Consider the following 25236-nt stretch of genomic DNA (forward strand, 5'->3'; position numbering starts at 1 on the left):
TTGCCCAGGGACACAACGACATGCTGACTGCAGTGGGGTTTGAACCTGTGACCCCCTGATCCGAACACCTACTCACAACCCACTGCACCACACACACGCATTGATTCAGACCATATCAGCTCTTATGGGAATCGGTTAATTGCAACGGTAAGCTTTTATTTGATCCTAAACAAACTCCGTAAACCAACAAGGTGAGGTCCCATCCTTGACAACCTTTTAGGATAACTTGGTAATGATTGCCTGCAGCATCATGTTTACTGTGCCTTGACCTGAGGGCAGAATCTGACAAACACTGAGCAGGAAAAGAGCTGCGGCTGATAAGAAGACACTGAGCAGAAACGCTGTAAGCCGTTAGAGATGATTCGTTCTTTATTTTCAGCACATTTGAATTCAGCCATTGTCCACGCATTATAATATAATCTGTGATAATAAGTCAGATGCCTGTCGGATTGTTGCGTCCTTTACTTTGTCAATAAACTGCTTGTGTGCTGCAGTTCCAGCTGACAGATGGTGTGTGTGTGTGTGTGTGTGTGTGTGTGTGTGTGTGTGTGTGTGTGTGTGTGTGTGTGTGTGTGTGTGTGTGTGTGTGTGTGTGTGTGTGTGTGTGTGTGTGTGTGTGTGTGTGTGTGTGTGTGTGTGTGTGTGTGTGTGTGTGTGTGGTGTGTGTGTGTGTGTGTGTGTGTGTGTGTGTGTGTGTGTGTGTGTGTGTGTGTGTGTGTGTGTGTGTGTGTGTGTGTGTGTGTGTGTGTGTGTGTGTGTGTGTGTGTGTTTATAGGTTATCAGTAGTCACTCAGCCAGAAGGACGACCGGCGTGTTGCAACAGCGTTTGTGAGGAATGTGCCTGAGGCTGCTTGAAAACACATATGTGTGTTTAAAACTAAATGAATGACTTCATGTATGTGAGATTTGAGTGTGTGTACAGGTTACTGTACCTCAGACTGTACGTTATTTCAAAGGCCGATCTGTGTTGCACCCATCTTTCTCTCTATTTTTAAAGTTGTTTTTCGGTAGAAGTCTTTAGATTCGAAAATGCATCAGTTTTAGTGATTCAGATAGAAAGCAGACACCTATCATTTCCTTTATGAACACATTCACACGTGATAGGGATGTTTGTGGCGGTGAATGAGGATAAACACCTTTTTCCAGTGAATACCAGTATCCTGTTGTCCAGCATTACATTTTTTAAATGTTATATTTCCTCTCTTCTCTAACTTCTCTTGGTGGAGTATCGTCTTGGGGAAATGTGTGAGATTAAAAATATACTTGAATTTCTAAAGAAACATAGGTAACACTTTATATTAACATACACAAGTTCACCAACAACTAGTTGTTAATTAACATGCATATTAGCAGTAGGCTATTTGCTCTTTATTAGTCATTATTATAACCCACCGTTTCTCCTTAGCATTCGTAACAAGTAGATTGTTGCTTTTATTTGCTTTCAGTGGTCTATTGTTTTTACTATATGGTTGTTTTTATGTTTGTATTTTTATTTTGTAATTGTTACGTTTATTCTGGTTTGTTTTGTGTTGGTATCTTTTATGTGATTTTATACTTATTTTTATGTTTTGTGAGCTGAGCTGTGTGATTTTACATGTTATGTATCTCTCTGTACAGCACTTTGGTCTGGAAGTCTGGATTCTATGTGTTGTACTGTCTCAGTGTGAACATAGATTAAACAGCCATCCAAACTCTTTTGAGAGCCAGGGAATGAGCAGCCATGCTCCTTTATTGACTTATTGCAGTCCACTGACATTCAAACGGAGTGAAACTATAAAAAAAGAAGTTGCAAGGCACTTAAAGATCCTGTGACAGCCTCCCAACAACTGTTGTGCAATGAAATATTGGGCTACTAGTCATCTCGAACCGTCAGTTCAAAAAAGAAGTTGCGCTACCATTCCGATAAATATCAATAATTTCGAACATCGCGGGGAAATTCCTTCGACTCATTTTGAAGTTTTGGGGGGAGCCGGAAGTGACGTCAATGCGGGAACGCTTCACTGTGCGGCGAGAGAGCCAAACACGGACAAAGTGTGTTGTTATGCGTAGAAATGGTGAATTACTGAGTTTAGGCACGTTAACGTTTTAATGAAGTTGACTACAGTATATTCATATTTGTTAGTGCTTTCATGTCAATTCAGTGAACATAAACATAAATGATCGTGGTGAAGATGATGATTAAATTAGGATTAAAAATCGGGAGTGAGAGCTACTGAATTTCCTCCCGTAGGATGTGATATAAAAACATATCGATTATTTTCGTAGTTGTATACTCAAGTGGATGAAACTACATTTATTAGTGCTGTCATGTCAATTCGGCGAACATATGATACATTAAATGATCGTGAGGATGATGATTAAAAATCGTTTGTTTGAGCCGGTCAGCATTTCCTGATGAGAAAACAAACCGATATTTTTGTAGTTGTAGTACACCAACAACATGGATTAAACGTGTGGTTTTTTTACCACAATGTTGGGGAAATTAATGGATAAAATGCACGGATTATTATTATTATTCCCACTCCGATCGGGACACTAGGTCCACCGTTTCCCCGCAGCGAGGCTCCCCCCGTTGACAGTCCGAAGTGGGCTGGGCTGGGTGCAGTGGCGGACTGGCGCCGGTACCGAAGTGGGCCGGTCGGATAAGTCACTAGCACATCCATCCCACTCCCCCCGTTGACAATTTACTAGCGGTACCGAAGTGGGCCGGTCGAGAGTCCCGGGATGATTTTTAGTCCCATTCCACCACTGGCTACATGACCGTATGATCGCCCATATTGACGCACCTCATTTCTAAACTTCTAACAGATACAACATAAAGCGATCCTTCAGCCTCATATGAGCTCTCAGACACGTTCAAAATTAAACTGTCATCGCTGTCTGAGCTTGCTGCTGTGTGCGCCATCGTGCGTTTACATGCAGATGCTGGGATCCTGAACGGTGCAGCTGGAGCGCTGTGCCTGCAATGATGTCACACATCATTTGGCGGGACTTGAAGAATCCCGAGAAGATCCAGGAAATGGTCAACATTGAAGGGCAGATTAATGGTTATCAAAGTACAAATATCCAAAATCAGTTCAGTAACGGTTTTCAAGGGGACAATATTTACTCAAGTTGATGGGTTTGGATGATGGGGGAAACTCGTGTCACAGGCTCTTTAATGATCTCATACATGCAGAACTCTAGATTAACTTTATTTCAAATGTTCACATTGGTGACATATTGTTAAAAAACATATACACGTCTCATCAGGAGGTGTTGGGTAGCTTTACTGGGAAATGAACATCATTCTCCACAGCATATTCACTGGTTTGGTATTTTGATGGTGGTAAACAAGCATATCTGTTTTTGTTTTCTGTTTTCTGAGGCTTGGTTAATGTGAAGGCTCATGGTTATATGATTAATATGCTGCAGTGATGGTACCTGATGTGTTTCTAATGGTGGATGTCTCTGTGTCTCAGGGCTGAGTGCAGCAGGAAGGATCAAACCAGCCTGAATCACTCACTGAGCGGCAGAGAGAGGTAAACTTCACTACACACCATTTATTTTACAGTTTGTCATATTAAAGTTAACGCTATTTCTGAACTAGTTTTAAAATTGTCAATAAAATATCCATTTAATGCAGATGTACATTTGCTGTTAGAACAAAAATCTCTGCTTCTTTGCTGAAACACAGGAAGTATTTCCTGTCTGTTTGAAACTAACAGAATCAAATAATTTGAATATGGCAAGACAAAGAAAAGCCCAAACCGTTCACAGCTACAGTCCCTTTGAGAATAATATGGATTACTTATAACTTTAAACTAAAATCTTATTAACAGTTAGAACGTTATTAAATCAAACAAATTGTTCTTTATAAAGCCCAATATCACAAATTATGTCTCAGGGGGCTTTGCATGGGGTACAGTATACCACACCCTCTATGCTTAAACAACTCCCACAGAAACCCCACAATATTAATAGAGAGAATAAATAAAGAAACTTTGAGGAGAACATTAGTGCTTTGTTTTTCAATCATTGTAGATTTATTTTTCAATGATGTTCTATAATGTAGTCGTTCCCATTAAAGTTACTTTGTCTCATGTGTCTAAATAAATAGACATCATGCTCGAAGGAAATTATAAATGTCTCAGTGCAGCGCCATGTATGTCAGGTTTCAGCGGTCTTGTGCTGAGGAAGGATCCTGTGGTTTCTCAGTTGGATGGTGTGATGCTATCATTAGTGGAGCGGCTGTCTTGTGGTTTTTGGACAATGTTCAGCTCTTTGTTGTTGACTTTGTTCTGGGGTGTTTCCCCTGACTGCCAACTTCACTGTGAGCCAGAAGTATCTTTAAATACAAACTCACCCACTAACTTATTTTTGAAATTAGCCATTTAACTTGCCTTCTTTATGACTTAAAATAACTGTTATCGTTAACAAAGTCTACTGTGAAGATCCTCATACAGTATAAGCAACTTCTAGTGAAGGAGAGAGCTTGAAAGTTTGAACACACAAACCCACGTGCACGCACGCGCACGCACACACGCACGCACGCACGCACGCACGCACGCACGCACGCACACACACACACACACACACACACACACACACACACACACACACACACACACACACACACACACAGTATGGATGATGTCAGGCTCAACAGCCTTCAACACCAACTAAAACCAGGAAAAGCAAACAATCCCTTTAACAAACCCTCTTTTATCTCTGAATTCAGTCACACATGTCAAAGCATCAAAAGAAAAAGTAAGGCTACTAAAGCAACTTGTTTTGTTATGTGTCTCCCAATAACAAAATAATGTTCATGGGAATCTTTGATACTTACAAAAAACATTTATATATTAAAAACAAAGCACATTTATTAACTTGTGCCAATCTTTCACGAAACTACTGTGCAGTGTTTTAAAAAGAGACACCCCCTTACTTTCTCTTGTTAAAGATCATTCATGACAAATGCATTCACGTCACTGTTTTTATTCTTTAGCCAGGTGTTGATTTGAAGCTGTGTCTGCTGAAAGATCCCAGTCCTGAAAAATGACTCAGTCGGTGCAAGTTAACACCAAGCTGCCTGGTAAGAAACTGCATTTAAAAAAAGTATTTTGCATTATAACCCCATTTACCAATTTATTTTGTGGTTTTGCATAATGTAAATATTTAAGCTTCTTATTGAGATGAGATTTGGGTGTTACAGTATACTTGGGTATTGTTTTTTAATGTTGTTGTAATATCCTGCTGTTATTTAACCTGACAGAAGCAGGTCGTGGCATTTACTACATTGAGATTCACAACGCCGTAAAACACAGGGATCAAAACACATATGAAATAGTTTGATGTGCATTTATGTTGCTTGTAGAGTAAACAGGAAAAATTGAAAACTGAAACAGCTCCAATATATGATAAATATACCCAAAGTATTGTATTTATATTAACACATGAGTACTTTTATTATCAAGCTAGTAGACATGAATGTAAACAATTAAGAATCTCAATGTTCCCCCAAAAATAGTGTTTTAGGAGCTAACAACGCGTTATGATGTAACACACTAAATGTGAACTTAAACCATCTTTACGTACTAACGATGTATATATATTATTTGTTCACATGTCTTCTTCCCTTCAGATCTGGGCTCTACATTTATCTACTCCAGTCAGGAGGAGGCTGAGCAGCCGGGCTCGTACTCCGTCCAGACTCCGTATGGTTTCCAGCTGGATCTGGACTTCCTCAAGTATGTAGAAGAGATAGAAAGTGGGCACAATCTCCGTCGGGCTCCTGTCAGCTCCCGCCGCCCTGGCCGGGGGCTCAAACTCTCCCAGCGGAGTGTGGGGGGGCGTAACAGTGGATGGACATCCACAGAGTCTCTCACATCCCCGGCCAGTGAGGATGGCAGAGCTCCTCCCCCGCCGCCACCACGCAACCGCCTCGGGTCAGCCCCCTGCGAATCGCTTTGTCTTTCCCCTGTGGCCGTTCTCAGTGTCCCCCCCTTGTCAGCTGGAGCCAAAGTGCCGCCTCCTCCACCACAGCGCAACCCCAGAGTGGAGCGGACCCTTCTGGAAACCAGCCGACGCCTCCAACAGGAACAATCCCACCAGCACCAAAACGGGGTGCGTCTCCAGCTTGCAGATCCCCCCAAACATCATGTACCCTCTCCATCGACTCAGCTCCTGCAGAGTAACTGGACTAAACCCAGTCCTCAGAATTCTGGGCGCAACACTCCAGCTGCTGGGGCCACAATGACTCCCATCCCACCCAGCCAGCTGCAGACAGTAAGAGAGCAGATGGCCACCGCCTTGAAACAGCTGAAGGAGATGGAAGAGAGGGTGAAGGGTGTTCCTGCGCTTGAGAAAGAGGTGGCCAAGCTTCGGGCGGAGAAAGACATGCTCCTGTTAGCCCTGCAGGAGAAGAAGGCAGCCATGGAGGCGGCCCAGCAGAAGCAGCAGTCCACAGAGATGTCTACCCAAACCACAGAGACCGTTCAAGCGGACCACAGTCGATTGAATGCACCAACCTCACCTGGACAGAAAGGCCTCGGAAAATCTGGTGAGCTGAAAAGGCTGACTGAGAGATTTGAGGGCAAGGACGAGAAAGCTACAGAACCTTCATCCAAAGTTTTTGTAAAAGCTCCAGAAAAAGTTTCTGTTGTGGAGAAGAAAACTGTTTCTGTTGGGGGCGACGCGCCAATGAACTCAGTTGTTTTTTACTACAGCCAGGGGGTGAAAGATGCTTCTGAGGGCACAGAGGTAAATGTTTGTGAGACAGGCACAGGGACTGAGGCCCACCTACTTCATGAGGAGGGGGTGCAGGCCAGTGTGGAGACAGAAGAGGCTGCGGTTTGGGTTATAGAGTCACTACTCGGGCTGACCAGCGAGGCACAGCGGGAAATCGACACCTTACAGGACACCATTAAATTCCAGCAGGAGTCCATTGGGGCTCTAGAGGACCGGTTGAGTGTGGCCGACAAAGACATGGGGATCCTTAAAGCCAAGATGAAGGAGGAAACTTCCAAGGTCACGTTTGAGAAGGAGGTTCTTGCTAAACCAGACATGACACATGCTCAGGTAGAGACATCGACTGCTGTATTAAAACATGCTGCAGTATTGTGCCGTCCTGAGGTGAGCGATGCATGCGTGGGTGAGAATTTAACAGCAGATCACATCGACCAATTCACCCAAACTGATGATGCAGAGGAAAAGGCAGAACCAGCTCCTGTTGCAGTGGTCAGCACTGGGTGCCAATGGGAGAACGTGTTTGGGGAAAAGATGGAGGTGAAGAGAGTTACAGTCTTAAAGAAAAGACAGTTGACCATCGCCGATTACAAGGTCTCACCTGAAGAAGAGGTGGTCAGTACAGCCGATAAGAAAGAGGACGACCAAGAGGAGAAGACTGGAGCCAGTGACACCAAGACAGGTGAGCATTTACAGAAATAAAAAAATGCATTTTAAGTCAAGACAATATATGTAGTCCTTCTTCAAAAAAAACATCAAATGTAGAAGTTTTTATGATATTGGTACAAACTCATTAGTACGTGCCTCCTGCACCAAGTTCTAGAACAAGTTACCAAGAAACTCTATCAAACTTTAACTTCTCACTTTGTAATTTGGTACTAAATTAAGGGGTCAACAAGAATGAGCTTTAACACTAGAACCGCCAGAGGTCACTGTATACCTGAAACCGCCAACGGGTCAAATGTATCCGCTATTGATTTTCAAGGTACAATGTTCTTTTATTTATCATACAGAACAGTGAGTTTTGATCGCACAGGAATAAAACTTATACCAATAGAATCTGTGGACTCTCAGCTTTTCATATGATATAGTTTGTGCAGATAGCATTAAGTATAAAATATCGCTACCAGTGCTTATTTAAACGCTTGGTGTTAGACTTGTGTTTTGTTTAGGGACAAATCTCTCTATCTATCTATAACTATCTATCGATCTATCGATCTATCGATCTATCTATCTCTCCATCTCTCTATCCCTCTATCTATAAGGAACCGCAGTAGACAAAAGGTGTTGCTATAGCAGCACGTCATGTTTAATTTTTTGGGCAATTTTTTCAATCTGACTTCATATTGACAATTTTTAACAACAGAGAGTGCTACTTAACACACTTTCAGGAAAAGTCACAGACTGGGAGACTTTAATATTTTATTGAACAAAAGTTAAATACAATCAAAAAACAGCTGCGGGTAAAATTGACCCGTTGGCGGTTCTAGTGTTAAACAAGTCAATTATTATTTGTTTTGTAGTGCTACAGGCAAACGCATATTTGGAACAAGCTGACCTGTTGTGCACTGGCTAAAAGACTCTCTAGGGCTACAGTCACTTTGCAAGCCTCAGTGATCAATTCAGATGTATTGCTCAGATCCAATTTTTTTATTTAGCTGTACAAATAATTGTTTTAATGTGGCCAATATGAGACACAGTGTGAACTTGTCAATGCTTCTGAACTGACATTCTGCGCATAAAGATCAATAACCAAGACGTCAGCACAATGTTCTTAAGTCCACACCATTTTTTTTTTTTACATTATGTCAGTTGTTTGTTTTTCTGTTTGACCTGTCTACTACCTTTATGGTAACAGGTATGCTGAAATCCATCATGAAGAGGAAGGATGGGAGTAGCTCAGGAGAGAATCGCACCGCTGGCAAGAAGAGCCTGCAGTTTGTTGGAATACTAAATGGAGGGTGGGTAACATTATTTATTTTCCCACAGTTAAAATAATATAAGGGCAGCAGACAGTCTAGAGGTTGGAAATAACAAACGTGTGTCTCCCAGGTATGAATCAACATCCAGTGAAGAAGACGAGGAGGAGGATGAAGAAGAAGAGGAGGAAGATGGGAGTTCTTCTGGGGAAAGTGGAGAGGGTGAGTGCTTGGACAGCACCGAGGAGGATGAGGCGGCTCTGGAGGAAGAAACATCGGACGAGGAAAGAAACGTCAACCTGGATGAGAGTGACACTGATGAGGAAACCATGGGAGCGTCAAATTATTCCTCCGATGCTGTGAAAGAGAAGTAGGTTGTTACTCAGTACAGAAATATACATTCGCTTTATTGATGAATTCAGTTTCAGAACACAAGGCTCAAAATGTGCAAATGTAGTTTCCCGATTAAATTGTATGTGTATATGAATGTAACCAAAAACCATGTTGGATGACAGTTTTCCTAATATATATAAAAAATGAACAAAGACATACATGGCAAAATCCACATACAATTGTATAAAATTGAAACTATGTAAAGAAAGCAGGTATTTGTTTTGTGTTTCAACATCCCACATTGTTTGTTAAAGATTTGAGCTGAGCTCAAAAATGAGAGAAGCTTGCCTCATTCTGAAGAACCACCTGAACGATGACCTAAAAACACTGAAGAGTAAGGAAGTGGTGCGTCCCTGCATGCTTTTTCTATTTATGATATCACTTAGTTACACCTTTTAATTTAACACTTAACCAAGTTGATGATAGTTGTAAGACTGCTTTATTTAAGTAAAAGCAGTAATACCAATATGTTGAAATAGTGTTAAAAGTCAGTTCTGCATTCAGAACATTACTTGAATAAAAGTAAAAAGTATTTGTGTAAAAATATACTAACCAAATGTAAAATGGCTAATTTTAGAACAATGTACATTATAAATAAACAATATCAAATACTGACTACAATAACAGATTCATGTTTTTTCAGCTGCTGAGATTCAGCAGTTGCTGTTTACGTATCTTGTGTAATCTAAACTTACTTTATATACCCCCCCTCACCACCAGCTCTCCAGCACCCACACAGTGCAGCTCGAGTGGTTCCGTATCTCCAGCGCCAAGATGGCTCTGCCTCCTCGGGTCTCGGACTACCTGATGGCGTTCTCCGAGGTGTCGTCTGTGCTGCTGGAGCACGTGGTCAACATGACCGACGGCAACGGAAACACTGCACTCCACTACAGCGTCTCTCACTCTAACTTCGGGGTGGTGGGGCTGCTGCTGGACACAAGTTAGTGCCCTTCTGAAAATAATCCACAGTACACCATTAAATGTCTAACCAAGTAAATAATACAGCTGCTGACCTCTCATCTAGGGACCCCAGGCCTCTGAGTCAATTGGAAGGAAATAGGGTATTGTCAGATACAAAACATAAGCTAAATATTCTTTCTTGTAGTGTGAGGGTGTGAAAGAAATACTTTCACATAGACGTCAAAAAGGATGTTACATGAAGTGCAGATGATGATGGATTGTTGGAGAAACTAACATTTATCATTTTAGTCAAACTAAACCGATAAGAGCTGCATGTACAGAAAAATTACCTTAGAAAATTACTTAATACAATTCTTATACTGAGTTCTCATTCATAACACTCCGTTCGATGTCTCACTATGGGATGCGCCTCATCGCAGAGCAAACAGAAGCATCAATCTCATTACGCCAATCCTGATTGGCTGGTGATCTTGACGTCAGCGTCAGGGGAAATCACCCCCTATAAGTAGCTTGCGCCACAACGCATGCGTCATTCAAACACCTCTTCTCGCTTCAGAGCACATCTCACAGTAGCCGGGCAAGCTTCACTGTCCACAGACTGAACCCAAATACCCATTTCGGTCGACGGGCGCTCGCCGGCTACTCATTCTGCTTCGCAGGAAGACGGTAGTACTAACGCTATTAGTATTTAAAATCGACCTCGCCCTTCTCTTCCCGGGAAAGTAAGGTAGGTCCGATTTTTTAAGCTAGCAGCACACCTGTTGCTAGCTCGCTCCCTCTCTACCGACACCACGGTAGCGAGGAAGTTTTTTTTCTCCTCTCCACGGAGGGGAAAAGGATTAAAAAGGAGCATACTGCCACACCAGTCAGTATTCTCCGGGAATAAAAGACCCACACCGTCCTTTTTCTCCAGATTAAGGACAAGGTGGTAATACCTTTTTCTCCCGTCCCACCTGTCGAGAGCGGGCCCTCTCCACGCCACGAGGCGACCAAGATGGACGCCCCTCTCCCTCACACCAGCGGAGTCAGGGACTCGGTGGCTCGACAGGTCTGTTCGTCCTGCCTCGGGCTGGAACACGCCCGAGGCGCGATCGACAACCCCGGCTCATGCGGACATTGTGTGCGCTTCACCGTTAAGAGCCTCCGCCGACGGTTAGCACGACAAGCTAGCCTGTCGGAACAGGACCCCCCCCATGTCCACGGACCCGCCGGCCGGCAGTCAAGACATGGGGGCGTCCGCCACAGAGAGTGAACCCCTCTCCGTGTCGGTCTGGGGCTCACTATCTGCTATGGCTATAGAACCGGAATCCCGCGCCCTGGCAGGCCGGGACCCGGTGACGGCAAGACACGCGGGAACGGTTTCCCGCGCTCCACCAAGCTGGGGCTCCCGGTTAGACCTCACCATGATCTCACCTGCGGAGGATGTCCTCGGGCTGGACTACGAGGAGGACTACGAGGAGGACTACGAGGAGGACGAAGAGGAGGACGCCTTGGCGTTGCTCCTGTCCGAATCGGATGAACAGGAAGAGGACACCTTCATGTCACCGGCTCAGGCTGCAAAGCCTGAGGCAAGTGCTGCTCTCCCGGGCGATAGCGCACCAGCTTCGCCCGGTCTGAGCATGGACCTGCAGGCCGTGTGCAAACACGCTGCGGTCAGACTCAACGTTCCGTGGCCTGAAATGGCCAAGGAGACCTCCAGGTCCCGCTAGGAGGGGAAACACCTTCCCCAAGCAGCGGGCAAAAAGAGGCCGGCTGGGGTCGTGAAGGCACCACCGTCACACGCATGCGCAGTGCCGGCTGGAGCCGTAAGCGTGACATCTCAGCTGGCTCTAAGGAGCATACAGCAGGAGATACTCACGACATCTGCCTGGGTTTCTCAAAACAGTTCCCATATCCTTTACCCACGCCCAGAGCGCGGGGCACTATGGGCCTGACCCGTGAGTGGTACAATCTGAATACAGTGGGACTCCCTCAGAAGGTGATAAACACTATTCAGAGTGCGAGAGCTTCCTCCACCAGGTCTCTCTACGACTGTAAGTGGAGGGTGTTTGAGGAGTGGTGCCTTCAAGAAGGACACATCTCTTTTCAATGTCCTGTCGGGGTGATTTTATCATCTCTACAGGACTTGATCGAAAAACACAGAGCTTTCTCCACGATCAAGGTGTACCTGGCTGCTATTGCTGCATGCCATGTGGGCTTTGAGGGTAAGACGGCTAGCCAACATCCTTTGGTTTGCCGTTTTATGAAGGGAGCGCGCAGGCTCCTCCCTGTCTCCAGGTCGCTGGTGCCCTTATGGGACCTGGCAGTGGTTTTAAATGGGCTCAGAATGACCCCATTTGAACCCCTGGAAGGAGCTGACATGAAACATCTGTCACTCAAGACAGTGCTGTTACTGGCCCTGGCATCCGCCAAGCAGGTCAGCAATATTCATGCACTGTCTGTACATCCCTCATGCACTCAGTTCGCCCCAGGGCAAACGAGAGTGTTGTTGAAACCCAACCCTGCCTTTACACCAAAGGTGGTTGGTTCGTGTACCCCAATTGACATTGAGGCATTTCCTTCGCCACTGGTTTCCTCCGGGGAGCAGCAGCAGGATCTGTTGTGTCCAGTCCGGGCTTTACACACATATGGACAGATCAAAGGAGCTTCGTCTTAATGACCAACTCTTCGTGTCCTGGGCTAACCCTCACAAGGGCAAGCCTGTTACTAAGCAACGGCTCTCCCACTGGATTGTGGAGGCAATTGCTTTGGCCTATACGAGTCAGAATCTGCAAGCACCTTCGGGTCTGCAGGCTCACTCGATTCGGGGCCTGGCTGTGGAGTCTTCAATATTACTTTGTAAGGGTAAAACCCCAGTTCGGTTCAATATACCAAATCCAGTGAACAGAGATAACAGTACTCGAGTTTTCAATTTAGCTTGCTGCAAGGAGAATCGGCGAGCGACCTGCAAATGTCCACTCTCAACCAATTCCGCCCGCCTTTGCTCAGTGCAGCCCTTTTATTTTCAACAATACAGTAACATGACAATCATGTGATGATGACCAACACCAATATATGTTTGTGTGTATCTTGTGACTCTGTCGTGTGTGTGTGTGTGTGTGTGTGTGTGTGTGTGTGTGTGTGTGTGTGTGTGTGTGTGTGTGTGTGTGTGTGTGTGTGTGTGTGTGTGTGTGTGTGTATGTGTGCTTCTGAACAGACTGTTCTCTGTTCCTCCCTTCCTGACTAAGAATCTTCTTAAACACATTTATGACAATACATTTATCAGAACACATTATGAAAACATATTTATCCTTCAATAAACTCTAACACTGGCTACATCCTGGGCTTTGTTCAAGGGTGTTTCCATCCAAGACATCTGTGCAGCGGCGAGCTGGTCCTCGCCGCTCACTTTTTTCCGCTTTTACAGGCTAGACGTCTCCGCTCCAAGCGTAGCCCGAGCAGTGCTGGGCACCTTGTTGAGTCGGGACTCTACCTGTTAAATTCTGGTTGATCGGTGATTTTCGAGATAAGCTCGTCTGGCAATACGGGAGCTACAATATCCCATAGTGAGACATCGAACGGAGTGTTATGAATGAGAACTATAGGTTACTTACGTAACCCCAGTTTTCAGAGTAACATGAAGTGAGATGTCTCACCAGACGGACCTCCTTGCTATGGTGAAGCGAGAAGAGGTGCTTATTTTGAATGACGCATGCGTCGTGGCGCAAGCTACTTATAGGGGGTGATTTCCCCTGATGCTGACGTCAAGATCACCAGCCAATCAGGATTGGCGTAATGAGATTGATGCTTCTGTTTGCTCCGCGATGAGGCGCATCCCATAGTGAGACATCTCACTTCATGTTACTCTGAGGCCTGGGGTTACGTAAGTAACCTATAGTTTTCTTGGTTTTCTGTTTCGATTTATACTCACTTGATTATCTTTCGGTTTTTGGACTGAGCAAATGTGCACAAAGGTGCACTTGCATACTTACCTAATGAACTGGGAATTTACGATATGAATTATTATTTGGCCCTTGCCTATAATTTAACATTTTAAAAGGAGTTTAAAACTTCTAGTTTTTGCCCTCCTGAGGTTAAGAAACTGGCTAAAATAAACGGTCGTATGCAAAGACGAATGATTTTAATATTACTTTAGTTATCTTAGACTTGACCAAATATAACTAAAGTATTATCTGCTGATAATGTATCTGCTATATTATCAGAAAAATGCATTATAAATATACATTTCCAATTTAGCTGATAATGTTTTATGCGCTCCCTGCAGGTGTGTGCAGTGTGGATAAGCAGAACAAGGCGGGCTACACGGCCATCATGCTGGCTGCCCTCTCCACTGTGAAGGAGGAGGCCGACATGGCTGTGGTCAAGAGGCTCTTCAGTAAAGGCAACGTCAACGCCAAGGCCAGCCAGGCAAGTCATCAGCACACTGTTCCCACTGTCATTTTACTGCACTCATTACTTATCTGCATGTCCTGAATTAAAAAAGGTATCACCTGAAAAGTGTGAACAACCACGTGTTGGAAAATGAGAAAACAAAGACTTACTGTTCTCTCTGTAGTCAGCTCCAACACCCTGAAGCATTTAATCACCTAAAAGAGTCAAGCCTGGCAAAGCTGGCTTTGTTAAATACATTTCATCTGATTTAAACTGTAAATGTAAACGCATTTACTTTGAACCAGAACACAGGATAGATTCCACATATTACAGCCAAATACATAAAAAAAGGTGTAAGGGAGGTGAACGATCCACTAATATGATCTGTTACTAGCATTGTATTGGATAAAGTGAGTTTTTACAGCATTCCTTCCTGCTGGTTTATAATGTGACATTCAAACGCAAAATGTTTGAACTAACGCACACAGAACGTCAAAGTAGTTCAACATGACTTAATCATTTTAGAGCTAACACCTTCTGGTCAGTTAGTCGATATGCCCTTCGGCAACAGAACTCTCTTTAGTAGGACAACCCCTGGTGAAGAGGGGGGGAGTGTTACCTTAGTTGGTTATTGGCTAATGGTTAAACAACCCAAAAAATCGTTATGACATCATAACGTGGCCAAAATCACACAATGTATCTGTATAATTCATTTAGGCTACCAGCCACAGTAAACTCAGTGTACTGTGGCTGGTTTATCTTCCCCCCTGTCATCCGATGGATTTGTTGACAGCCCTACTAGTTTTCACTTCAACACCTTGCTAGTTAGAGTGAAGGTAGGCAGTGTTCTGGGGATTTAAGCGTTTTATTCTCTGTTAAGAGCATTTCCTGTTGTAATGAAGCACTACATTCGGAGCCAGTTGAGTAATATGTTTGAAATCAGGTTAAAGAAATGTGTTGGGTGACGTGACACATTTGTGAATTTTTAAGTGGTTTTATCTCTTTGCCTAATCTAATCAGGTTGTGTAGAGTATGTGTTTGGACACAGCGCCTGACAGGCTTTCACACTGCCAAGTCATAGGACTCTGGATTTATAGCATCACTGGCTATAAACCCAATTACTGAAGCTTGTTATTGTTGCCGTGGGGAACAAAACAGGCACGAGGCACACAATACATTTTAGAATCAGGAATTGAACTCATATTTTCTGCTGTGTTTCAGAATGAGCTTTTAGACTGAGGTGTTTATGTGATGAATGACTTATGCAAAAATGCAAAAGTCCTTGATTGACCCTTTGAACAAGTGACTTGAGAAACTGTGCAAATGAAGACTGGCAAAAGTGTTTATAATACTTTACCTTTGCAGGCGGGCCAGACAGCGTTGATGCTAGCTGTTAGCCACGGCCGTCAGGAGATGGTGCGGGCGCTGCTGGACTGCGGCGCTGACGTCAACGTGCAGGACGACGAGGGATCCACAGCCCTGATGTGTGCTAGTGAACATGGCCGGGCTGAGATAGTCAAACTGCTCCTGGAACAACCTGGTTGCGACATATCCATTGTTGACAATGTAAGGCTTTTACAGTTAGCTGATGCGCAGATTGAGGGGATGTCTTCAGTAACTTGAGCTGAGCCTACAGATGAGGCCAGCTGTTGGACTGTCTGACTGCTGAAAACATCTGACTACTTGCTTGTCTGGGATTCAGCTTAATCTGTGCTGAGGAAATGGCTTCTCATGGGAAATTGGTCTCTCCAGCTTCCTCTACTTGCCACCTCTTTTTTGGTTTCTCTTCTTTCAAGATTTCCTTTGTTAGAGCTAAAGAGCCACGATCAGATTAGCTTATTCTGCCTTTTACTGAAATCAGTGCTGTTTACAGGAAACCCAATCCCTGGGCTACTCACAAGCCCCTCAGGGGATGAATTAAAAAGCCACAACTCCTCTGCTAACAACCGCAGACTTGCAGATTTCTGCCCTGCAGGCTCTTGCACGAGTCCTCTGCATACTTCACCACATGATCCATTCACAAGTCGCCAGCTGTTCGTTTCCTCAAACCAAAACAATGAACAAATTGCATTAATGTAAGATATAAACTTTTTTTGTCCCGAACTGACATACATGATGTACCAAAGTTATTTTATTTAATTGTATCACATAGTTGTAGATTTGCTCATGTACATTATCTTTTTTCTCAAATTCGGCTTAAAACAAAACTTCGCATTCGCTGCTTGGGACATTTCTCGCTTTGTGTTTTAAATTGATTTCACAGAGGATTGCTCTGCATGCTTGAGGAGAGGCCAGTCAGACAGATATTTGAGAATTCACATCTGTGCAATGAATGAGTTGGTCCTTCAGTGCAGGAGCTCCTGGATTGTGTTTCAGTGCAGCACAGCTGGAATGACAGGACTGGGGGGGGGATGTAAAATATTTCGAAAATCCCCCACTTTTGCTGTCCTCTAAAAACCCAGAACAGCATGGCAAACCATCACTGTAAAACACAGTAGAGTTATATGTACAATTATGCAGGGCCATTGCTTAACCTTATTAAGCTTTACGTTTGAAAGTCAAGGTGGAAGCGTCCACCTATTTGGTTTAATTACTTTAATACTGTTTAATTAGGTCTAAGTAACAACATAAAGTGTATGTGTGTATTGTCAGGACAGCTTGTTAGCTAAACAATGGTAGGCGAGTTTACACCATGATAAATAGTTAATGTGGTGAATGCAAATTAGAGAACAAAAAGAGTCTCCAATGTCTTTAAAATCACTCGTTGCAAAGCGTTACGGTTTCCTGGTAAGTAGTTAGATGAAGTTTACTGGTCAATGTCAAAGTGAAAAGCCCTCTGTTTTCTTAAGGGTCAATAAACTCCTACTTGATCTGTTTCTCCTTTCTTCTATCGGTAGGATGGCAGCAATGCTCTTTCCATCGCACTGGAGGCGTCTCACAATGACACAGCTGTGCTGCTCTACGCCCATATGAACTATGCCAAGTCCCAGCCCGCTGTGGTGAGTCCCACTGCACCCCCTCCTCTTCCTCTGTGGAGATGGGTTAGTTTCACCTGTATAAATGACATGTGAATGAACAAAACAACTGAAATAACAGGTTAAAATATGGTAAATACACCTTAGTTTTCATGCAAACTTGTCTGGTTTTGTTTAAACAACATGGAAAGAAAGAATACACATTTTGAGTGAAGAGTTAATGTTTTAAAAGTGATTCATTGTTGGTTTTATGAGCTAAAAGGTCTGAAAGCCATCCACTTTAAATCTGCTGGGAAATGGCATGAACGCAAGAAGGCTGACATCTGTGCAGGACACATATCTGGCTTGTATCTGTGGGTTGGATCAGTTCCTCAGCAGCTCTCAGCTTTAGTTTGGGTGTGGGCAGCACTATCTGAAGGGGCACTGCTGCCCCCTATAGGTTTTGTCAAGCTCCCGTCAAGTTTGTTTTATTAATATTTTAATAACAGTGCTGCAACATATTATTATTTTGGAATAAAAAACTGTTGATCATTTTCTCGATTAAACTAGGAAATGAGTTGTTTGCTGTGAGACATTTTCCAATCAGAGTTTCCCAAAGCCCATTTGACCTCCTCAAATTTCTTGTTTTGTCCAAACAACAAAATATGAGGTGTACTGTTATAGAAGAGTCAGAAAATACCCACATTAAAGAAGCTCTAATCAGATGATTTAGATTGTTTTTCCCTAAAAAATGAATCAAACCAAGTTATCGATTTTCTAAAAAGTTAAGTACATTGATAAAACAATTGCCAACTGACATCCAAAATGTAATCCTTTGCAGGGTATTGAAATATTGTACGTGTTTAATGTCTTCCAGGGGAGTCCAAAGACCCAGCCGAGAAGCCCCACCAGCCCCCACAAGTCCTGGCCTTCAGACTGAAAGGATCATGTAGACGAACACATTAACTGGATCTGAGCTGTGAAACGCTCCACTGGAATTTTCTTAAATATGTATTTATATATTGCCATATGTCCTGCATTTATAAGTATTGTTATTTATGAAAATATTATTTTTTCATAAATGTTGTGAATGGTTATATAATATATGTGACTAATATGAGCTCCTAGCATGTCTGAATGAGGTCTCCAGCACTTGTTTTATTTTAAATCTGTGACGAGATGAGACCTTTACATTTATTATTTGCACTCCCTATAATATGTTTTACTGTTAAGGGCAATACACACCAGTGGGATATTATACATATCAAAAAACCTGCACCAATACGTTTCAATGTAAGCTTACAGCCCAATATGGGCCTGGCGTTACTGTCGGTGCAGAAAAGTGATCATCTCTTGGATCCCTGGTTTGGCACGTCCCAACTCTTCTACTCTCTTTTTTTCTGTGCAGCCTTGGTTAACGTATCTGTGAACCTCTTCACCTTCATCTTTGTCTGCACTAACTGTTCGTGCAATGTAAGTTTATATAAATAAATATATATATATATATATTCATTTCTGAAATAAACATATTTACATAAAACTTGATGGAAATCGGTTGTTTTTGCAAGCATTACATTTTTTGGGATGATACACTTTTTTTTTTACTAACGGTATGCATCTTGAAGTGTTCTGAAATCATTTGATTTTCTACATTTTCTGTGAAACATTATTAATCCAAACTGACAATAATGTTGATCTTAATATTCTTTTCCTACCAGAGGGGAACAGGGAAGAATGAATCCTGAAGTCTGCATCTGCAAACAGACAATTATAAAAGTCATTTCAAAATCTTTATAGGCAAAATTGTTTTTATTTTTCTGAAATGGATTTGTGGGAGGTCAAAGTACATGGATAATTTTAATTAGGTTAAATAGAAATTCAATTGTGTGGAATATTCTGTTAAAAAGAAAAGTCCTGCATTCAAAGTCTTTAATGTAAACGTATGTTACCATTAGCATCAACATATAGGCAAGGCACGTTTATTTATACAGCACCTTTCAGCACACGGCAACCCAAAGTGCTTTACATAATAAAATAAAAGACATTGAAGAATAAATACAGTGGAAGCACATTATAAAAAGGCATTTAATAACAGGCATTTTAAAAAGCAAAGATAATAAAATAAACACAATGGTTATAAAATACATGGATAAAAGACAAACTGCAGTTTGAATTTGAACAACTCATCCAAATGCAGCGTCACTTAAAGTAGCAATAGTAAAATAGTTTAGTTTGACTTCATTTAATTTAATATGCATGTAATTTAATAACTTGATACATGATTTTAAACATACACATACAGTAAAGGGATGTACTGTTCTGGAAACAATTAAGAGACCATTGCAGCATTATCAGTTTCTCTGGGTAGGTATGTGCATAGGCGTAATTTCCACTGGGGATAGGGGGACATGTCCCACTTTAAAAAAAAAAAATTACGCAAGTGGCCATCGTCACGGAGGAGCGTCTGTGGAGGTGTGTGGCAGGAGCGCATTTTGTGTGAGACAGAGAGACAGAGAGAGTTACGGGGGTTGTTGTTAGCATCTGGTGCTAGCTCGGAGCTAACGGAGATTAGAAGCTGTTTCAACAATAAGGAGAGGGAGAGTCCTCTCCTGTCGGACTGAGATAACGTCAGCTCAGGGAGGTAAAGGACTCGGTGAGTGATTATATTGTAAACTTTAGTCTAAGTTATTTCTAAGGGCTCAAATGCACAACCCGGGAGACAGAGATAAAGTATAAGTAATATACTTTTATTTGCCAAAAGGATATACAAAAAGAAAAAAACACTCTTTGCGAGGGGACAAAAATAAAGAGTTTCAATAAAGCTCAACAACAAACGCTCACAACGTGAGGAACACAACTTACACAAAGTTTTCAGGAGCATGAATCAGACATGTGTCAAGAGAATCAAAAACTGATGAGCAGAGTTCTGACATGAGGACAGGACAAGACGAACTGACACTGGGAGACTGGGGAATTTAAACACTCAACAACAAGACACAGGTGAAAACAATCAGGGGCGGGGCTGACGCTGATGAGGGCGGGAGAACACATAAGGAAAGGGAGTCAAGGAACCTGAAATGAGACGTGACAAAGACAAAACAGGAAGTGAAAAACAATACAACATAAACATGAAACATGACTGACTAACACTTAGTGTTAACAGTACCCCCCCCCCCTCTAGGGCCGACTCCTGACGGCCCAGGCCGATCATAAAAATCCTGAATCAGGGTTTTGTCCACAATGAATCTTGCAGGAACCCAGCACCTTTCCTCGAGACCATAACCCACCCAATCCACCAGGAATTGCTTGCCTCGACCCCTATTGCGGACCTCCAGCAACTTGCGGACCTTGTACGTTAGGCCACTTTCGAAGAACTGGGGTGGTGGAGGGGGCTTGGAGGCGGGAATAAGTGTGCTCTCATAAACTGGCTTTATCTTGCTGACGTGGAATGTAGGATGTACCCCCATGGATCTGGGAAGTCTTCGGTGCACAGACACAGGATTGATGACTTTCGACACCGACAAAGGCCCCACAAACCTTGGAGCCAACTTATTGGAAGCCACCTGAAGTGGTAGGTCCTTGGTGGAAAGCCACACCTTTTGACCCGGTTTGTAGATGGGAGCGGCCCTGCGGTGCACGTCTGCTACAGCCTTCATCCGAGTCGAAATTTCTGAGAAGAGATTGGTGAGCTCCAGCCCAAACTCGGCGACAGCGTCTAATCAAGGCATGAGCCGATGGTACCGTAACTTCCCCTTCGTTGGTTGAGAACAGCGGAGGTTGATAACCATTGGCACAATGGAAAGGAGAGAGACCTGTGGCCGCCGTGGGAAGAGTATTGTGAGCAAACTCAACCCAAGTGAGGTGGTCGCTCCAGTTGGTCTGGTTCTGGAAAACGAGACAGCGTAGTGTAGTCTCCAGTTCTTGATTCAGGCGCTCCGACTGTCCATTTGATTGAGGGTGGTAACCTGAAGATGACACCAAAAGCCTCCCAGACGTTGGATTTCGCTCTTGAGGAAGTGTTATTGAAATGCTGTATTCTCCGCTAGAGAGCTTCACCTCAGCCATTTCGAATGTGGCGCGCACAGCAGCAGATTGATGCGCTGCAGAGGTTATGATTATGCACGGTCCCGCGGGGGAGAGGTCTGAGGATTTAAACATTAAAGGTGGGGTAGGTAATTTTAACATCCTGATAGCAATGAATATCTTAAGTGCTTTGACAAAAAATCCATGAAAAAATGTCATCTGTGGAAGCCGTAATACTGTAAAAAGCACGACCAACTGGATGGCCTACCTGCCTGTCAGCCTTCCATCGGGGCACAAACTTATCTCGTGCCCTCATTGGTCATGTGCACGTTCGTGTGTGTTGGAGGAGGGGCTCTGTAAGGAAGTGGCAGATTTTCTCCGGTTGTGTATTTTCAAATTCTGGCGATCTCGAGCTGGTTTCTCAAACTTACCTACCCCACATTTAAACTAAATTATTATTATTTTAATATATTTATTATGCAATACCCGCGACCCGACCCGCATCATCTTTGTTTTACCCAGAACCGAACCCAGAAAAAAGCGTTTGAAAAAATACCACCCGTGAATCACCTTTTTTGCGGGTCACCCGTCGGGTTCCCGACCCGATGCAGGACTCTGCTCTAGGGTGATAAGGTGTGGGGGGTTACCTTGGTTGGTTATTGGCTAATGGTTACACAAGCCAAAAGATCGTTATGACATCATAAAGTGGCCAAAATCTGATCAGCTCATTTTCAGACAGGTTTTTATATAAATGGACCAGGACAAACATGTATAAAATACATGAAAAAGTGGATTTTGCATAATAGGTGACCTTTGAGAAAAATGTGGAGTGGTCTCTTACACAACACATTAAATCATTAGCAAAGACAGGTATTCAAAATCAACATGACTTAATATATACATTTAATCAATATAATTAAAGTATTATACAGTTACAAGCTTCACATGAATAGATATAATGTGTGTATGTTGATATTTTATTTCTGTTTGGGTTCATTTTCAACCTTTAAAGGTAAAGTCCTGAAAGAATGAAACTGGGTGGCAAAGTTGAATTATGCGTACTTGGTCTTATATCAGCCCCCATGAGGACATCTGGTGACAGTCACAATCATTAACCGGAAAGTGAGGTTTAATCCATCTTTTGGTTATGGTGAATTTATCAAGGGAGATATAATCCTGGTTTATGATTCTGTGATATTTTGCTGATAGAAACAACATGCATTTAAATGAACAAAATACGGCAGACTATGTTTTCAAATCTCAATGCATTAAACATTTACTGATGCATTATTAGTCATGGCAGCATTTTGACTGTTAGCAAAATCACAAGATATAGCCAGTTAGTCTTTTATGAAAAGTAAGGATTTTTACTTCAAGAGGACTGGTTTATAGTAGAGACAATGATATTATACAAACACATTTTGAATCATATTCTTATATAAAACAACATAAACTACGATAAAGATTTCATGTATATCGCTTCACACCACCAGGTTATCGTAGGATCCTGGTCACACTAATATTGACTGTCATATTGTCAACACTTCCAAGTAAAATATCAGACCTCGTGACACTATGTAGAGAAAACCCATGATACAGTTCTAGGAATAAAAAAAAGGAATGTGCATGTAAATCTGGGGGAAATAATAGAAAACTAACTCTTATTCAACCTTAACACCAACCCCTACAACAAAGAGCTTTTTGAGTTGGATATAAATATGCTTCATCATGTGGACAAAGTTCTTAGTATTGATGTTGACTGATTAACAGTCCTTTTAATACATTATTCCTTCTTGTTTCCAGTGTAAACAGCTGACTGAAACATACATTAAATGGACAGCTATATAAGTGTTGGAATATCATTAAATAGTCAGTCCGAATTTAAACTGCATTTGTTTGCACTGAGCAACACCTTCCATCTTCTATAAATGTTAACAAAGCTCTGGGCTATTGGAGTCAGGAAGTGCAGAACAACTATTGGTAAAAAGTGGTAAAAGTAGGGATGCAGTGATCTGACTTTTAAAGTACAGGAACTAAAAGTTGTAAGCCTCAGTTTGTGGAACAGACTGATCCTTTTTTAAGGCAACATAAGGCTCAACCTAAACATTGCTTTCATAACTTTGCAAAACCAAATTAAAACATAGATACAAATGTTCTAAATTGTTATTTATAAGATAATTGTATCGATACATGATTGATCCATTATCATTCAAAACCTGATTCAGCTTTCTAGAATTGATGCATCCACAACTGAGTACAAGAGCAAAACTAGAAGATGCTTTCGCTTTTCTTTTTTTCTTTTACTGCTCAATGCACTCTTCATGCGTGCTGTTCATATAGTACAGTTCATTTCTAACGAGACAACTGCAGATTCTTGAGCTCTTACACGATACACTTGATTTGCGATAAACATTATGCTCAAACGTATCCTCAGCCACTTTTAATTTGTTTGTGTATGAATAGAGAAGGGTAAACCTATTTTCTTTTTTTCACAGATATCATGAATGACGCAATCTTCAATGAAAACCACGATGAGATGGTGATTGCGAAGGACATTGAGCTGTTTTCTCTCTGTGAACATCACCTGGTGCCCTTCTTTGGCAAGGTAATATATAGACAACGTTATTTAAAGTTCTTGAAATTGAACTTTACTTTCAAATATTCTAAGATACTATAGCTTTTTGGATTTGATCTGAAAAAAATACTTCTTTTTGAACTATTTTTTTCTATTATTCAGGCTCACATAGCATACCTCCCAAACAAGAAGGTAGTTGGTAATACACATTTAAAAAAACACTCACACACCAAAGCACACTCACTTATTATGATCTTTTTTTTATTTAGATTTTTGTATCATTTCAGAATTGTTGAGATCTTCAGCAGGAGACTTCAAGGTATTCAACTATAATCTTATTTCGTGTTATTTTTTGTCTTTTTCCTTACACAACATATAATACTTACAGGAGCGTCTTACCAAACAGATTGCTTTAGCCATCTCTGAGGCGCTGGAGCCGGCTGGAGTAGCAGTGGTGATTGAGGCTGTGTGAGTATTTAACTTTTGTTTCATCCCTATAATTAAATTGTTTGTTTGGTGATAATTCACCCGAACGATTTTGCTAAAGCGCTTTTTATATCATGACTACTTTGATAGTGCTACATCAAACATGCTGTTTGCACCCGAGTTATTTGCACCAATAATGTATCACACAAGCTCATAAGGCATATTATCATGGATCTGTTTTACACCAATTTAAATATCCTTCTTGTTGCATTTCAGCCACATGTGCATGGTGATGAGAGGAGTGCAGAAGATAAACGCCAGCACTGTTACAAGTGTCATGCTGGGAACATTTCAGGATCATCCCACCACCAGGAAGGAGTTCCTTTCGCTTATAAAGAAGTGAAAAGTCTTTACCTCAACAGAGGGAATTGCGCAGTGTTTAAACCACTTACATGTTTTTTTTGTGTATTTATTGACTGACATTTATTAATTTTCTGAACTGCTGCGGTTATTGGTGTTCTTACTTGAGCTGATATCTTTGTTTACTGTAGCTGTGTAAGAGATTTAAATTACACTGAAATGTTCTATTTATTAAATATAATGGCTAATAAGAAGCTCCATTGTATAACAACATATATGTTGAAAATAAAGATGAAAGTGATTCCTAATTTCCTGCCTGTCTATTTTAAGTATGAGCAGCGATACAAAGGGAATACATTTGCCAAAATACATATCCATAAGAAAAAAAGGACCTTTAAAAATAGAAATAACATTTATTTGTATAAGGATCAACTGAAGCAGGTTGTTAATTATCATAAAGATTTGTGTTCGATGCCTCAGCTTTTAACGGTGCTGCCCTTTAATGATATGTGTTCATTGCTGCATTTCTTACTGCAAACAAAATGGAAGTTTGTCTCTTTCCGACTTT

At 42.1% G+C, this 25236-nt stretch overlaps 2 protein-coding genes across 3 annotated transcripts in view; both read left to right on the top strand.

The window, feature by feature from the left end:
* kank3 (KN motif and ankyrin repeat domains 3) overlaps positions 1–18829 on the top strand; it is a 33031-nt gene extending 14202 nt beyond the window's left edge. For both annotated transcript variants that reach the window (XM_034080613.2, XM_071202906.1), the window contains exons 2-12: positions 3462–3521; positions 4988–5074; positions 5624–7408; positions 8585–8687; positions 8779–9015; positions 9293–9383; positions 9759–9978; positions 14224–14366; positions 15696–15896; positions 17228–17329; positions 18162–18829. In XM_034080613.2, coding sequence (XP_033936504.1) covers positions 5038–5074; positions 5624–7408; positions 8585–8687; positions 8779–9015; positions 9293–9383; positions 9759–9978; positions 14224–14366; positions 15696–15896; positions 17228–17329; positions 18162–18224 — 2982 coding nt within the window. In that variant the 5' untranslated portion in view covers positions 3462–3521; positions 4988–5037 and the 3' untranslated portion in view covers positions 18225–18829. The remainder of the gene's footprint in view (positions 1–3461; positions 3522–4987; positions 5075–5623; positions 7409–8584; positions 8688–8778; positions 9016–9292; positions 9384–9758; positions 9979–14223; positions 14367–15695; positions 15897–17227; positions 17330–18161) is intronic.
* Positions 18830–21079: 2250 nt separating this feature from the next.
* LOC117445577 (GTP cyclohydrolase 1-like) lies at positions 21080–24848 on the top strand. The gene is made up of 5 exons (XM_071203020.1): positions 21080–21140; positions 23803–23912; positions 24045–24201; positions 24266–24350; positions 24585–24848. The coding sequence occupies exons 1-5, from the start codon at positions 21080–21082 to the stop codon at positions 24709–24711; spliced, it is 540 nt and encodes a 179-aa protein (XP_071059121.1). The 3' UTR covers positions 24712–24848.
* The last annotated feature ends 388 nt before the right edge of the window (positions 24849–25236 follow it).

The sequence above is a fragment of the Pseudochaenichthys georgianus genome, chromosome 4, assembly GCF_902827115.2.
Source record: "Pseudochaenichthys georgianus chromosome 4, fPseGeo1.2, whole genome shotgun sequence".
In the NCBI taxonomy this organism is placed as follows: domain Eukaryota; kingdom Metazoa; phylum Chordata; class Actinopteri; order Perciformes; family Channichthyidae; genus Pseudochaenichthys; species Pseudochaenichthys georgianus.

Bases quoted from the DNA above. Each gene is read 5' to 3' on its own strand.
- LOC117445577 (XM_071203020.1), top strand. From the start codon at position 21,080: ATGGAAAGGAGAGAGACCTGTGGCCGCCGTGGGAAGAGTATTGTGAGC. The intron at 21,141-23,802 runs GTGAGGTGGTCG...TTTTTTTCACAG, and splicing joins TGTGAGCAAACTCAACCCAA to ATATCATGAATGACGCAATC. The intron at 24,351-24,584 runs GTGAGTATTTAA...GTTGCATTTCAG, and splicing joins GCAGTGGTGATTGAGGCTGT to CCACATGTGCATGGTGATGA.